The 16,080-nt window shown below is 36.2% G+C and overlaps 1 protein-coding gene across 4 annotated transcripts in view; it reads left to right on the top strand.

Moving 5' to 3' along the window:
- Positions 1-16,080, top strand: part of LOC116441343 (solute carrier family 12 member 7-like) — a 69,099-nt gene that overhangs the window by 36,287 nt on the left and 16,732 nt on the right. For 3 of the 4 annotated variants that reach the window (XM_032103118.1, XM_032103126.1, XM_032103132.1), the window contains exons 12-18: positions 1,632-1,806; positions 3,650-3,768; positions 4,460-4,558; positions 6,430-6,549; positions 8,210-8,314; positions 10,433-10,601; positions 13,092-13,287. In XM_032103118.1, coding sequence (XP_031959009.1) covers positions 1,632-1,806; positions 3,650-3,768; positions 4,460-4,558; positions 6,430-6,549; positions 8,210-8,314; positions 10,433-10,601; positions 13,092-13,287 — 983 coding nt within the window. Of the gene's footprint in view, positions 1-1,631; positions 1,807-3,649; positions 3,769-4,459; positions 4,559-6,429; positions 6,550-8,209; positions 8,315-10,432; positions 10,602-13,091; positions 13,288-14,205; positions 14,628-16,080 lie in introns of those variants that run through there. The other variant, XM_032103142.1, reaches the window with a different exon arrangement.

The following is a 16,080-nucleotide window of genomic DNA, read 5'->3' on the forward strand; positions in this document are numbered from 1 at the left end:
GTTCTTTGATTCTGTGATTTTTACTTTAAAATTATATTGCCACATCAGTGAAAATACCTGGTAATTGTTTCTGCAAAGTAAATATAAAAGTCAAATCAAACTGCCTAGGAAATAGTAAGTGAATTCTGAAATAAGAAATTAATGCAGAACTAATATCTATAAACTCACATTTTTTAAATTTACAGGGCAGGGGGAAGGGAATTTTCCAAGATGTTATCTATCATTAGAGCAGGTTGCATAGCAGCAAGAGCCTTGAATCCATGAACTTTCATTTACATTGCTGACAGTTTTTATGTGGCTGAAATCCAGCAGAATAGTAAAGTGTATGGATTTTTAGTCTGGTTTAAAAACTGGGTTTTGAGGCTTTTTTCATTATGATTGTTATTTCTGCAATGGGAAAAAAGTAGGTTGTACATTTTTCTGTTTCTTGCATCTCTTCAAGTTATTCCTATCCTGTGTTTAATTTAAAAAACAGGCATTAGAATTTGAACAAAGAATAAATATGTAGTTATATAAATCTTGATATAGAAGCACAATATGGGTTTTGTCCTATAATTTTGAGGAGTGTGATTTGCCTTTTTTTTTTCCCCTTTGCTGAAAATATATGTAGTCATGCATCCAAACTTGGGCATAAGCAAGAATTTGAACACTGACTTATTTTATTCACTTTATTGCTGTGTTTCTTGACCCTATTTTAATAGCAGGTCTGAAAAGATAAAAAGCACTTAATTTTTCTTAGTTTTTATCTTCTTTCATTTCTGTAGACTTTTCCTTTTATTTTGGAAAACCTGAACTCATTGGGAAAAAATAACAGTGGTATCACAGTAGAGATAGCCTTAAAATAAATTTTGGCTGCTTACTAACAGCAGTAAGATGAACTACAAGAACCTTACTTGCTTTTAAAACAAAACTGTCAATTCGAAGGAGGGGTGAGCGAGGAATAACATTTTTGTAGTTTATTCAAGTCATGCCTAAATTAACATAAAATTAAGTATCTAAAAAACATAGTGGAGGTAGTATTGGATGGGACACTCAGGACTGTGATGAAAGCGCCTCTTCCTGACTTCTACCCACTTGTTTGCTGTAGTAAATTAAAAACTGCGTCAGGTAGCAAAACAGCCAGAAGATGTGGAAAACTCAAAATCATTGTGTCTAGTAATTTCTCTGTTTACTTGTTGTATGTCAGTGTCACACTTTTAAAAGGAAAGGCTAATACTTTTTGTGAATCTCCTGCTTATGCCCCAGAGTATACTTGTATTAGTAGTGGAACAGATTTCTGCAATCTAGTTCCTAGCTGTCACAAGAATCTGTAAGATACTTATGTACATACTCCTGCTATTGCTGTTAATTCTGAAAAGTTTGCCAAGATATTTGGTAATTGCTGCATAACTGCTTAGAGGCAGCACTTAATGTGAAGCAATTTTACTATCTTCTTTAAAACAGCACGGTAAAGAGAGAGTGCTTGGTTGGGAAATCCTATAGTGCGTACTGTAACATAGTGTTTATTGTTAAAAAGTGCTGTTGTCCAAAAACATTGAAATGTGGGTGTTGAAACTATAATAAAAGTTATTTTAACGCTTACTGATTCTTTTTTGTTTTAATTATTTTTGTTTCCCCTGTTCTTTCCTAAGGTTTGGAGAAGCAGTTAATGGAAATCTGGTGGTTGGTACACTGGCCTGGCCTTCTCCATGGGTTATTGTGATTGGTTCATTCTTTTCAACATGTGGCGCTGGTCTCCAGAGTCTCACTGGTGCACCCCGGCTGTTGCAGGCCATTGCAAGAGATGGCATTGTACCGTTTATTCAAGTGAGATTTTTCATGTTCTTGTTGTTACAGTACTTCCCATGTGACTTCTATTTTGACAAAATATATGAGGCATTATTTCTGCTGTTCCTGTAGAATGTGAAGAAAAGATTTGGAACTCAGTTCTGTTTGTGTAGAATAATAGATCAGGCTATTGTAGGACAAAGTTTGAGCTTCAGTACTTTTGTGCAGTGCAATTTAATTATGTTTGTTCTTACACATGAAAGTTAGTGGTTCCAAACTGAGAATATAGTATTCTATAAACGGAAATAAATGAACTAAGAAGCAACTAATAACTGAAATTCTAGACTCCAGGCTGTGTTTACTGCTTGTATTTGTGAACAGAGTTACTTAATCTCACTATGGAAATGCATAATACTTCTCATATTATGGAGATATAAACCTAATTTTTATTCATTTTTGTAAGGTAAACAAAGTCAGCAAAGCTATAACAGTAGAATTCTATGCATTACTCCAAACATGAAGATTTGTTCCAACACCTCTGTGCATGTTTTAAGAAGAAATAAATCAGATTTTTCTCAAAGTAAGGGAGCTGGCAAACAGAAGATGATGAGAGAATTCTTGCTGGCTGCTTGTGCAAAACCCAGACAACAACACTTGAATTAAAAATTAGTAAATAAGACTCTGAAATATAATAGTGTCTGGAGAGTAAAGCTGTGATCTCTGTGGGGAAGTTTGGAGTTTGAAAGCTTACCTCAAGACTTGCAAGAGTATCAGTATCTGTAACGGGAAGTAAATACACTAAGTATGCTAGCGTGGAGGGACTGAGTAGTGGTGGAGTTCGACTTGTCAACAGAAAGGGGTTATAATGCAGTAAGTTGTGAGTGCTGGGTAGTATAGAGAAAGAGAAACAAGAAAAATTTACTTTTGCCTGAAGCAAAAATTTGGTACAGAGAGGGTGACATTATGATTACGTGTCTTCAGAGTTAGACTTGAAAGGAGTGAAGAATCAAAAGGAAAAGATTTGTGGTTTGGGAAGTGAGAGAAAGGGAATTGAAGAGAAGCAGTATATTTAAAGAGGGATTTGATACTTGAGGATGCACTTGCAGTTTTGGAGTGATATGGCTACTGAATGGACAATCAAGGAAATGAAAGGAGATTATTATAGAAGCAAGAGTATGATATATTTAAGAAAAAAAAACCAAAATACTTGAAACAAGAGTAGAAAAAAGGGGGATTTTAATATAATGGTAGGAAAATTGATGGAGGACAGGAAGCTAAAGAAGACAGTATGGAGAATGAATAAGGACTTAATTTCTGTAATTGAATGGAGAAATACAGAGGAGAATAAATACCACTGGAACTTCAGGCAAAGCATTTTGCCATCTGTCACCAGTATAGCTGGATAGAATTCTCCACAAAGGAAATTACCACATGCAAAATGGTTTTGGGTAGGGCTCTGTGCAGGATCATAGTCTTATCCAAGTCCTCCTTATGTTATTATGTTGATAAGGACTGAATTGACACCTCATTTCTGTGTTACAAAAAATACTGGCCTAAACTATATTAGCTTTTTACTGGGCATAAATTTCTTATGCATATGGTTTTTAATTTATTTAAGAATATTTCAACAACAGCTGCAATAGTACTTTAATGTTATGTAGTCATTGCCTACATTAGTAAGCATATTTTATATTGGAAATATGTGTTCTGCAATTTTAGTTTTGGTTTTCCACAGTATAGATAGCATCATTTTCCTTTGTAACCAATGTCTACTTTTAGTTCCAGTTAGAACTAAGTAAGTTAGTTCATGATTTGTACCATAGTTCATAATTGTATAATGAACAGCTTTCCCTAATCTTACTTTTAACTTGAATTGAAATAGATATTTGGTCATGGAAAAGCAAATGGAGAACCAACTTGGGCTCTGCTCCTCACTGCTGGTATTTGTGAAATAGGAATTTTGATAGCCTCATTGGACAGTGTAGCACCAATTCTTTCAATGTAAGTATGAGTGTGGTGTTTCGTGTTCTTAAGCTAAATAGTATTTTATTTTTAAATTAAGTAGGTAATTATTTTTCTTTTTGAAATAATACATGTTAGACTTTGTTTTCTAGCAAATTATATTTCTATTTGATCCTACAGATAATATAAAACAACAAAATGTTTTGGTTGAACTGATTTCTAGGCCCAAAAAATTTTTTCCATGACAGAGGTCTTGAATGCTAATAAAAATATGTTCCACTTTTAAAAAAACTTGGATTTTCAAATAACAATTTCTGCTATTTAAGTAAAGTGCATCTAACAGAGACAGAAAAAACAATTCAACGTTTTAGAATATGAATAGAATTTTATTTTATTGACGATGTCCAGAACATGATACCATCTGAGCTACTATAGAAAGAGAAGAAAATCAACTCTGTCGCAGCCAAAAATGATACACCATGATTGTCAGTTATTTGCCGCATTTGTTTCCAAAATACATGTTTGAGGTTCTATATTATGGTGATACCATATTTTGAGGCCTAATAGTCTATAAGTAATCTTAATGTATGTCTTGTGTTCTCTTGGCCACTGTAAACACAGTGCACAGGAAAATGGATACATTTCTTCCCTTTTTTGGATTCTGTTTACATTTTAAAGCACATTTGTCTAGTACATTTCTTATTAGAAAATGCTCTTCCTTTCTTAACAGGTTTTTCCTTATGTGCTATATGTTTGTAAATCTGGCTTGTGCAGTTCAGACACTTTTGCGAACTCCCAACTGGAGACCTCGTTTCAAGTATTACCACTGGTAGGGAATATTTCTTCATTCAAAAGGGTTAAAACTAACTATACACCCTAAATTGTTGATTTTATTGTAATAATAAAACAAAATCTCCTTTCTGAACTAAATGAGTTAGAGCATAATTTATTTTCATGTGTTTGGAATAGCACCATAGTAATAACATTAGCCACATGTTTCCATGATCAGTGTAGTTGGTTTGGAAAGGGGTTACAGGATGACATTTTATTCTGCTTATAAGCCAAGAGATCTTCTGAGTGAAAATGGGGATGAAAACCCATAAAATCTGAATTGTATATATACTTAAGGAGAACTGGTAAAAGTGTTCAGGAAGGTTACGACAATTTTGATTTTGGTTATGCAAAAAAAATACACAAACCCAAAACTTCTACAGAAAAAAATCTCATTCAATATACATCAGTTGGCTCATTGATGATGTGATGACTGGTTTTAAAATATGCTTTGGACATAGCATTTGGTAACTGAAGTCAACCTTTTAAAAAGTGAGTAAAGATCAATAACACAAAAGGTGAAAGTGTGGGGTTTTTGTTTAGTCTTTTTTAAGAGGTTAAGAGTTTAAACATTTCAAACTAAGATTGGGAAATGACTTTATTTTTTTTTTTAACTGTATGTTAAAAGTACATGATTTAATTTAAAGTAATTCTATTGAGAAATTTTACTGCTAATATAAACTTAAATACTAGAGCATTTAGTAGATAAGCTGCTGTGATTTTAGGATGTAAGAGTTGCTTATGATTTTTCCTTTCCAAGAGCTGAGTGAAAATGAAATGTTGCAGTTTTAGCTTTGAAAAAACTTGTTGAATCTGCTCCGTAGTTACATACTAGTTTGACACCTAACCCTCCAGAGACATGCATTTGGCAACAATTCATTTTTATATTTTTCTCAGAGACATCAGTGAGGCAGCTGATTCACTGTGTGACTACTAGCCAAAGCAGGTGTTGGAATGTTGGGCTGCAATTGGGATGGCATTTTGTTTTTTGAGTGAAAGTAGAGTCTTAGATTAATTCAGACATAAAAGAGCAGCTATTATTTATTTAGACAAACTACAAGACTGATGTGCTCAGAACTGGTAGAAAGCATTCCCTTAGTTTAAAATTGAACTCAATGTACTAAAGAAGAAAACTAAAGGTACCAAACCAAACTTGGGTCTATTGACACTCTGTCGATATAGTCAAAGCTAACTCTAATTTGGAAATTGGGTGAAAATGAATTTGGGAGGTTGTATGTGACTAAAAGTATACACAAAACTGTCCATTTTGACATTATTTACATCTATACTTGATAATAAGTGTGGGCAAACCAGGCATATAGACTTAAGTCTGGCAATACTTCTGTAATTTTTTCAGCTTAGTCATTCTTTATTTATAACTTTTAGAAGATTGTTTTCTGTATTCTACTGATTTGTGTTATTGCGGGAGAGACAGACCACAACAGAAGTGAGGAATAGAATTGATGAGTCAAACTGAATTTAAACTAATCAACTATTTTGGTGGAAGTAACAAAGTTGTTTATTACTGTTAGAATTTTTTTAGCATAAATTCAAATCAACAGTAATAAGTAATAATATGTTTTGAAACAGACCTTACTTGGAGGTATTGATGAACTTTCAACACTGACAAATGTAGTAAATCTATTATTATATCTAATTTAGATGTATTATTTATGTCACACAAAGGTTCAGAATGCAGTTTTTTCTTATAAGCTAAAATTGGGACAATGTATTTTTGCTTTTATAGTAGCTAAAAAATAGCCTTTGAAGGAAGAAAGGCCTTTCTGGAAGTTAACTTAAATAAGAAATTATTTTTGTAGAACATTTGCATGCCTATTTAAAAAAATGGAAAAAAATGGTTTCTTTTAGGACTCTTTCATTCCTGGGGATGAGTTTATGTCTTGCCTTGATGTTCATTTGCTCTTGGTACTATGCTTTGATTGCCATGCTAATCGCAGGATGTATATACAAATACATAGAATATAGAGGGTAAGACCATATATCTTATTTATTCTATATTTAATATCTTTACCATTCAGCAAAAAGCTGTTTTATATGAAAGAGATACAACTGAAGTAATAAAGTTCAGAGTATTCTTTGAAACAAGGTAAGATCCTATCTCTGTTAAGGCTTGTAAGTTTTCAGATTTGAATTTCTCTGGAAGCTCTGTTCCAAACTTTTCAACGGCCAGAACTGACAGAAGTAAGAACCAATAAGTCTGGGAAACTCTCATTGGAGCAGAGATGATGGTATAAACTTTTGGTACTTCACGAACATTACCTCTCAATATCAAGCAGCAACTATTACAGAACTGTAAATTATTATTACCTTGTGAAGAAGCTCAAACTCTACTTTTTTTTGGTGTGTGGACTTGATTACTTTCTAGAATTAAGCTTTAAATTGCAACATACTTTGCACTGTATGCATTTGTCAAGAGATACCTGTAGGACATGCTGAGCAACGATGAGTCTTAAAGAGCATGCTGTGTTCATAAAAAAAACTTCAAAAAACTAAACCAGCATACAACACAAAAAAACCCCCAACTAAACAACATATACAAACACTACAGGAAATTATGATCAGTAAATGTGCATGCTATCCCTTTCTAAGGAAAGACACCCTATGCTGAAAGAAAATAGTAAGGTCTTGGAGCAGGAAATTGAAGCTAGGCCATTTGTTTTGATGAGTGATTAAGCACAGCTCTTAAGTGGATCAGCCGGTATAAACTGCTCCACCCTGTGGATTCTCCATCTTTTAATATCTCCATTTCCAGATTAGATGCTTTCCTGGATTTTAACATCTCAATTTACTGGGGTAATGATAAGGAAATTGATTTCCCAATTTTAGTGAGGAAGTCAGATTAGATGGTAACAGTTCTGCTTGCCTGTATGTATATAGGCGCATACATAAAATTATGTGTAATTCCAAATTTGTATATAGGTTCTACAAATGTTGGCACATACCAGGACATCTACCTTGTTGAAGGAGATGCTTTGCTAGAGGTAGCAAAGTTCAGAGAGAATTCATGAGGGAAAATTGGAGGGAGGGTGGGCAAGGGAGATGGACCCCTTGCCATTGTAGAATCCATTCTCCTGACCACTTTCAATCACCGATATTCTAATATTGGAATTAAAAGGACTGGAAAATGTAGGGAGATTGAAAGTGGTCAGGAGAATGGATGGAGCTTCAGACTTTCTGGGAGAGAAGCTGGGAAGGAAAGAAAGTGGAAAAGGCTGTAGTGGTGGTGCTGAGGGCAAGATAGGTTACTAATCCATGTGAAGTCAAGTTTCACTTACTAATTTTGCTGCTTTAAAATAGTTCCTTTTAACTATCCTTCATTTATTCATTCTAGTGCTAAAAGGCAACTTAAGTAGCTCTCACCATTACAAAAATGCTTTTGAAGTATGAATAAACTAGACCATAGTAAATATTTATAAATACAGAAAAAATTACCTTGAAATGACCTGAAACTGCTTCATCTTGGTTAGTCTTCAGTCTTGATTTAAATCTGCAAGACAAGGTTTTTTCATGCATTCATGCAAAAAAAAAGGATCATTTTTTTCCTCCATTATCCTCCACATGAGAAAAAGTATTTGATTCGTATAAATAAGTGGGACCCTGTTAACTGAATCTCTTTTGTGTCCTGAAGAGCGGAGAAAGAATGGGGTGATGGAATCCGAGGATTGTCTCTGAATGCAGCTCGCTATGCTTTGCTTCGTGTTGAAGACGGTCCTCCTCACACCAAGAACTGGAGGTAGAGTCCTATGTTTTTCAGGATCGCATAATTCTTGAAATATGTAAATATATTGGGAATACTTCTGGTAAAGCAGTGAAGTAAAGATGGAGTGAAATTCACCATTAAAATAATGTTTTAACTTGGGCATGGCAATGATATCATTGCAATACTACTATTTTACTGAAATGGAATGTGACTTGTGGTCAGCATCTAATCAGCTTTGCTGGAAGTATGGGCAAACTAACTAGAACTGAAATCCATATGGTGTTGACATGGTTTGCAAAAGTGCAGAAGATTTGAAATGTTTGATTATTTATAGACTTTTCACATTCAAAGAAAGCGTTATCTTTGAATCTCACTGTCTCTACAGAAGAAACACTGTACTTCCATAAGTGCAATTTTTTTTTTTTGCTTCTGTATTTGTTCCCTCTGAAATACATTGTACAAATCTACAGAGGACCCTTTATTTGTTTAAATTCATTTTTGTGGTATACTTTTTATATAGCTTCATTCAATAGTAGCACTTTCTAAATTGCTTGGATACCATTAAAACAAAATCTCACGTTTTACTGTAATGGCGTTAGATGTTCACTACTATTTTTGCAATATATTTTTTTTACTTGTTAAACTCAATTCTCCTCAAAGCCAACATAAAAAATTACTTAACATTTAAAAACAAAAGACATTTGCACATTGTCATTTCTGATGAATGTAATGTGATACTTTAATTCTTGTCACTGCTCAGTGATAGTATCACAGAGTGCATGCACATGCAATGTTCTGTTGTCCATCAGTATAGTGGCATTGTTTTACCATTTGTCCTGTGACTGATGAACTTGGCATCTCAGAGACACCAATGTAATGTAGTGTTGACAAGCCTGTTAAGTATTTGACTGCTTCAGTTCCAAATGACTTACCTTTCTATTGTGTCAATGTAATTGCTAGAACTGAACCATCTTGTTACAACTTAAACTGTGCTAGTTTTGAGGTAGGAAGTATGATCCAACTCTTCATCAGTCTTTTGAATTCGTAGCAATGACAGGAAATGTATAAATGTTGGTTTGGGAAAAGTAAGTAGATTGAATATTGATTAAAGGAAATAGAATGCATTCTCATCTAGTATGCAGTTGAAACTGAACTTCAGGTACTCTTGGTATGATTAAGGGGTTGACTGTCCTTTTGGATGGATCTACGCAGGTAGAGGAATGGGTCGTTAAGAACATCATGAAAATCCAGAAGGATAACTGCAAGTTCAGTACCCGGCACAGGCATATTCAGAGCAGTGATACAAGACTGAGAAGCTGCTCTGGTAAAAAGGACCTGTGGTTCCCAGTAGATAGAAATCCAGGAGCGTGTCTTGGCAATGACATGCTGGACAGTATTGACAGCAGGATAGATAGTCCATTGAGAAGTAAATATACTGGGAGCACTCATTAGAATACATTTAGAATATTTCTTCCATGTTTAGGTGCTGTGGTGTAGGAATGACATAAACTCCAGTAGATATGACCACAGGTCGTGGTTGGAGCACAAGAGCATGTTTCCTCTGGGGAGAGGCTGAGGGGAGCTATGCTTATTCTGCTTGGAGGAGGCTGGAGAGGAGCCTAAAAGATGTTATAACTGACCTATAAACATTTAAAACCTAAAAGAAGGTTACTAAGAAGATGGAGTCAGATTCCCTACAACAGATTAGGGTAGGAGAGTGAGAGAACATGATAAAATAATTAAGCATTGAAGAGGTGACCCAGAGGAGATATGTCTGTTTCTAGAGGTTTTCCAAATCCAACTGAATGGAGCAGTAAACAATGTGGTGTGCATTCAGTGTTTAGTCATTTCGAGCAGCAGGTTTCACCAGATGACACTGGAAGGGTAAAATAACTGTGATTTTATAATTTTCTATGTAAAGCTGGTCTTTAAGAGAGCTTTTCAAAATGACATTATGGTGGCTTATGTAGTTATTCTGTACCTGAACTGTTGTTGCTATTGCAAATTATGGCTTACCTACTTAGTAGTTGACTGTTTTCCATTGAATTAAGCAATTAATCTGCATTTTATTAATTGTTAATTTTAATTTTCCAGTTCTTCCTGATGAATGTGTGTGTGTGCACTTAACTTTTTTTTTCCTTTGTTTGGCAGACCTCAACTTTTGGTCTTGTTAAACTTGGATAATGAGCAGTTAGTGAAACACCCTAGATTGCTTTCTTTTACTTCTCAGTTGAAGGCTGGTAAAGGACTGACTATTGTGGGTTCTGTGCTTCAGGGAATCTACTTAGATAAATGTACAGAAACTCAGAAAGCTGAAGAGGTATGTAAAAGAGAGCTTGCAAATACTTGTAATTTACCTTAGTATTTAAATGTTGAATCTGGATCTGGGTAACTCATACATTGAATTAGAACAGACTGTTGTAAAATATTGAATAAAACATCTATTTTTGCTATCAGCGCAATCAGTGATTGTAAAAAAAGAATGGATTGGTGTATGTAGCAAAATGTTTTATAAAATTTTCCAATAGGATGAGGCAATACTGATACTTCCTAACTTTTTCTTTAATATTGAGAGCCTACAATCAAATTACATAAAATAAAAACCAAACTACTCAAGTTTTAACAAATTGCCTTATAAAGAAAACAGCACATATTTAACAAAAAAATTAATGTTTAACTAATAAATGCAAATGCTTGGCATAATATCATTCTCATGATGTGATTTTCTACAGTCTTCTAGCAAAACATAAAAGAATTAGGATTAGGCACAGACTTTGCCAGAATACTGTGAACAAGATCCTTCTTGAGATCCTTTGTTTTATCTTTCTATCTATCCCATATCTCCAGAGGAAGTAGGATGGGTAGGAAAAAATAGTAAGTTGTCATAGAATTTAAAATTATATCCAACTGTGCTTACAAACACAATTGAATTTAATTTCAATGTTTCTTTAGTAATAATAATTGTATTTACTGGCCTATGCAAACTCGCCTACTCCTATCTTTTTAGAGTGGGGAAACATTTGGAGAAAGTACCATGTTTCCTGTATTGTATTGAAATGTCCAAAAGTAGGTTTTGATTGCCATTATATCTTCCAAATTGGTTAATTTCTGCAGTGTTGTTCAAAAGAGTACCAGTTGATATGTCTACCATTTTGATCCAAATAGTCTTCAAAGCTGTGTAAAAACACCTGTGATTTTTTCAGACATGGGATCTCTTAAATAGATGGGCATTTAAAATCTTGAAATGGACTAGCTAACATAAAACTGGGGGGAAATGGGCAGTTGGCTCTTTTTTTCTCTTGGTATTCAGGTTTATCCATAGTGGTTTTTAAAATAACAAAGTAAAAAGACAGATGACCTATTTGACATCACGTGAAAAAGTTCTAAGACACCATTTAACTTGAAAACAAGTTGAAAAGTCTAGCAATGCTATATTGTAAAAGTAGTTGTTACTAAGCTGTTGCTATCATCATGTGTGAGTAGAAAACAAGACGAGGAATGCAAAACCAGGCCTATGAAGTAAAACAGAAAAAACCCTTTAAACAGAAATTGTGTACTCACAAGAATTTGAAGTGTTATCTGTAGATGGCCTAACTTAGCTATTTTTCTGAGAGGTGGAAAATTAATGAGTTTAAGGGAGGCCTAATCCATGGGTTCTCTAGCAAGTCAGACCTGGTGTTAAGATTCAGGAAACTACTGCTTTTAAAATGGAAATGAAGATGAATTGTAAAAGTTTTAGCATCTGGAGGCCTCATTGATTCTGGAAAATTTAAACTGGAAAGTGTTTCTAGGGGACCTGTAGGAAATAAGGGATTCTTGTGTCTGTCTTTTAAAAAAAAAAAGCATCTATTTACACTGATAAACCCTCACAGATATTTGCACAGACATACTTGTTAGCTTTGCTAGCAAATTCTCTGAAGACTCTTTTTTCTCTATTAAATGGAGTTTCTGATCTGAAGCCACACTGAGGCAGTGATCCAATCTGTTCCTGATGATTTTTGACAGATTTTGGTTTTTGTAAAATTCAAAATACTGATATATTAGTTCTTCCTTCTGAAACATGTTGATCTCCCACATGAGTCACTGATAATGATGGAGGGGTTAAAAGTTATTTAATCAGAAAATAATAAATGCCAAAGCTCATGTTCCCTAGTCAAGCTTGATATTGGTTTGAATACTTCTTTTAAATTACCTGGTTATGTGTCTTCATGTTTGTCAGTGTTTAAATGGAGGAGAGCCATGTTGAAATTAAAGGGGTGCGGTATATTTAATCTGGTCTGTTTATCTCGTCATTATTTGGACAGTGCCTCCAAGTGTCTCCTGCACATCTGTTTTTCCATGTTGGGAACTGATAAATAATCAGCCTCTTAATGTCAAAGGTGTTTAAGGAACTTTGGCAGCCTCTTCTTAAGTACTTGGCATCACACTTCCAAACCCTTCCAATTCCAAAAGAAAGGACTGATCATTCCAAACATATGTTGTTTTGTCAGACAGTGGTTTTGACTTTACCTGAAGCAGTGTTGCTTTATTTATCTATGTGTTTTTACTCATGTCTTGTTCATTCTTCTTTGGAAATAAAAGGCTGAATAATTAAAATAATGAAAAAACTGTGTGATGTCTTTTGGGGAGGTAGCAATTTGGACTCTAGTTCTCATAGAATCATGTTTACTCTTTTGGAATTAGTGATTTCTTCATGTTGGTTATACATTGTTGATAAATTTTTTCTATTATTTAATGTTGTTATTCCTTCTGGTGTTAATTATCAGTGTTGATGATTTGTATTTCCCTGTGTGTAATTTTCCTATTGCAGAATGTTAAGGCCTTAATGGGAGTAGAAAAGACTAAAGGATTTTGCCAGATTGTGGTGTCTCCTAACTTCAGAGATGGAATATCCTATTTGATTCAGTCAGCTGGTCTAGGAGGGATGAAGCACAACACGGTCCTGATGGCATGGCCACAGTCGTGGAAGCAGACAGAAAATCGTTTCTCGTGGAAAAATTTTGTTGGTATGTGTTTATTGACCTTCTCATTTGCATTTTTAATTCAGCTGTGTAACTAGTGTAGTTGCTGTGTGGATGAAATGTGCTACTGAACATGTGGTGGACAATTGAATGCTTCTCCATATCTGATTTCATCTGGAGTGGGTTTTCTCAGCCCTCTTCAACCATGGCATTGCTTTTTCATCTTCTAACCAGGTTGGTTACTATAATCAGTGTCATGGTTTAGGAATGCTACTCAGCAATTCAGTGCTCCCACTGAGACTTTCCAAATCACACTGCTGCTTGCTTGCCCCTCTTCCTCTTTCCCACCCGCCTTGTGCTGGGTTGGAGAGAAAAATTGGAGGCACAAAAGGTAATGATCACAGGTTGAAATAAGAACAATTTACTGGAAAAAGCAATGATATAAGAAAATGAACAGTAAGAGCAACAGTGCTAATAACAAAAAGTATACAAAAGAGAGAGTGATTCACATGCAAAAATGTCCACCGTGGAGCTTGCCTCAACCACAGCCATGCCACCCCAACCACTCCCTCTGGCTCAGAACCATGCCAGCCAGCCATTCCTTCTGGCTTTTAACCGGTGCCATGCTTATTCAACCAGAAGAAGCCCCTTCTCCTTGGAAGAGACTCCCTTACCCTGATGCCCCTGGCAATGACCTGAGGTGGTATAGAATTACCTCTGGGTCCTAGCCATGCCCCCTCCTGGCTGTTGCAAAAATTAACCCTGTCCTGGCCAGAATCAAAACATTATCCACCCCTTATTCTATATCATTTATGTCATGCCCAGATCCTACACCGTCCAACTAATATATCTATATATGTATATATACACATGAACAAGTACCACTTCCACGGTCAATATCCATTCCTCCAAGATGTCTCTTGAGTTCATTTAGTCCATGACTGTGGGTTCTATCTGTCCTAGGTGTCTTCCAGGGCAGGAGGGCTGGTTACAAGCTGCATCAGGAGCTCACAACTGGTGTATCTATAGTAGTCCATACTTATTGTCCATGGTTAAGTCCACTTCTCAATCACAAGCCCATCAGTATGTTGCATCTCATTCCTGATGACCTAAGATACCATGGGCCCACTGAGCCAGAAATAATTCAGCCTATGTTGCCAGTCTGCATCCACCTGAGAGACTTCATTCTTGGCTGCCCAATGCACTTGTCTGTTGTTGTGATGTTCTTCGATAGCCTGACTTTTGGGTATGTATGCATCTACACAGCATGCTTTTACAGCCACCTTCTCTACCCAGGCAGTGATGTCTTGCTACAATTCAGCAGACCAGGTGGCTTTGCCTCTGTGCTGCCAGAAGGTCATTTTCTATAGTTCTAGCCACTGCCACAGAGCATTTACTTAAAGCCAGCTGGATGGCATTCAGCTCCACAACCTGATTTGATCCACCTTGTCCCTCAATAGCTTCTGTGACTCACGGCATAGGACTCCATAGAGCAGCTTTCCATTTTCCATGTATCCCTACAATATGACAGGGACTATCAGTAAAGAGAACATAACACCTTTCATTTTCCAGTAGCTGATTATATGGTGGGGCCTCCTCAGCATGTGTCATCTTTTCCTTCTCTGATGTTAGTATGAAATTTTCAACTTTGGACTAGTTTGTGATGACTTCCAAGATCCCTGTGTAATCGGGGTTTCCTGTTCAAGCTTGCTGTGTGATCAGCGTGACCCACTTACTCCATGTAACGTCAGTGGCATGATGTATGGAAAGGATTCTCCCTTTGAATATCCAGTCCAGCACTGGCATTCAGGATGCCAGGAGGAGCTGTACTTTAGTGCCAATCACTTCTGAAGAAGCTTGAATCCCTTTATAATATCCAGTTATAATGCCAGTAGCCCTTTTTCAGATGATCTTCATGTTGTTGGAGTCAGATATCTGCCTGAAGCACTGTTTGTTCTCCTTCCATTGACATCAGTGCCAATGAGTTGGCATACAATGATGGCATACACTGTACAAATTTCTGCCATGTGGATTGTGTACAATGAGCCTCATCTGGATCTACAGGGGACTGTTTGTTATTTGAATCCCTATGGATTACCTTCAGCACAGCTAATTCTTTCAGGTACTGGATACCTTTCTCCATGGTGTTCCACCTGCTTGGGTGCAGTACTAGGTCATCCTTGCAAAAATACCTTTCCTTCATGCTTGACAGCAGTTACCTCCAGAGGCTGAGTGTTTCTGCCTTCTTCCCAATCCCCTTGCCAGTGCTGGCATCCCAAGTCTGGGATCCCAGTTGCTTGGCTTCACTACCATCTAGTTGCATATCAGCAGCAATATGCCAGCATCAGAGCAGCTAAGTCACTAGGGGCTCACCCAACTGGTGGCTGAAATTTTTTTTGCATATCTCACAGCTCACCTGGAGATAGGGATTATTGGGTGATTATCTCTGGCTCTGCCTGTTCCTCCTGTTGTGAGGGCCCTCCTTCCTCTTCATACCTCACTAAGTGAACTGATTTTGTCTTGGATTTCTTTTTCTATATAGGGGCAACTGCTACTGGCACAGGTTGTTCCTCTGGTTCAGCTGCAGTATGAGTGGTTACAGTGCCTGTCAGTCTGCTTTCCTCCTCTTCCCCCTGAGACTGCTTTCTAGTATCAAGGAATGTGCAGTAAATAGTAGCCAGGGCCCAGCACGCTGCAAAACTTCACACCTCCCTGGAATTGCCGCAGCATTTTTCTTTCAAGTATTCTGTCACTTTACCAGGGTCCTGTAGTTGTTCAGGAGTGAAGTTCCAAACCATTGGAGCAGAATAATCCTTCAAAAGCCCATTTTCTCCCACC

Source organism: Corvus moneduloides, chromosome 1, assembly GCF_009650955.1.
Source record: "Corvus moneduloides isolate bCorMon1 chromosome 1, bCorMon1.pri, whole genome shotgun sequence".
Classification (NCBI taxonomy): Eukaryota; Metazoa; Chordata; class Aves; order Passeriformes; family Corvidae; genus Corvus; species Corvus moneduloides.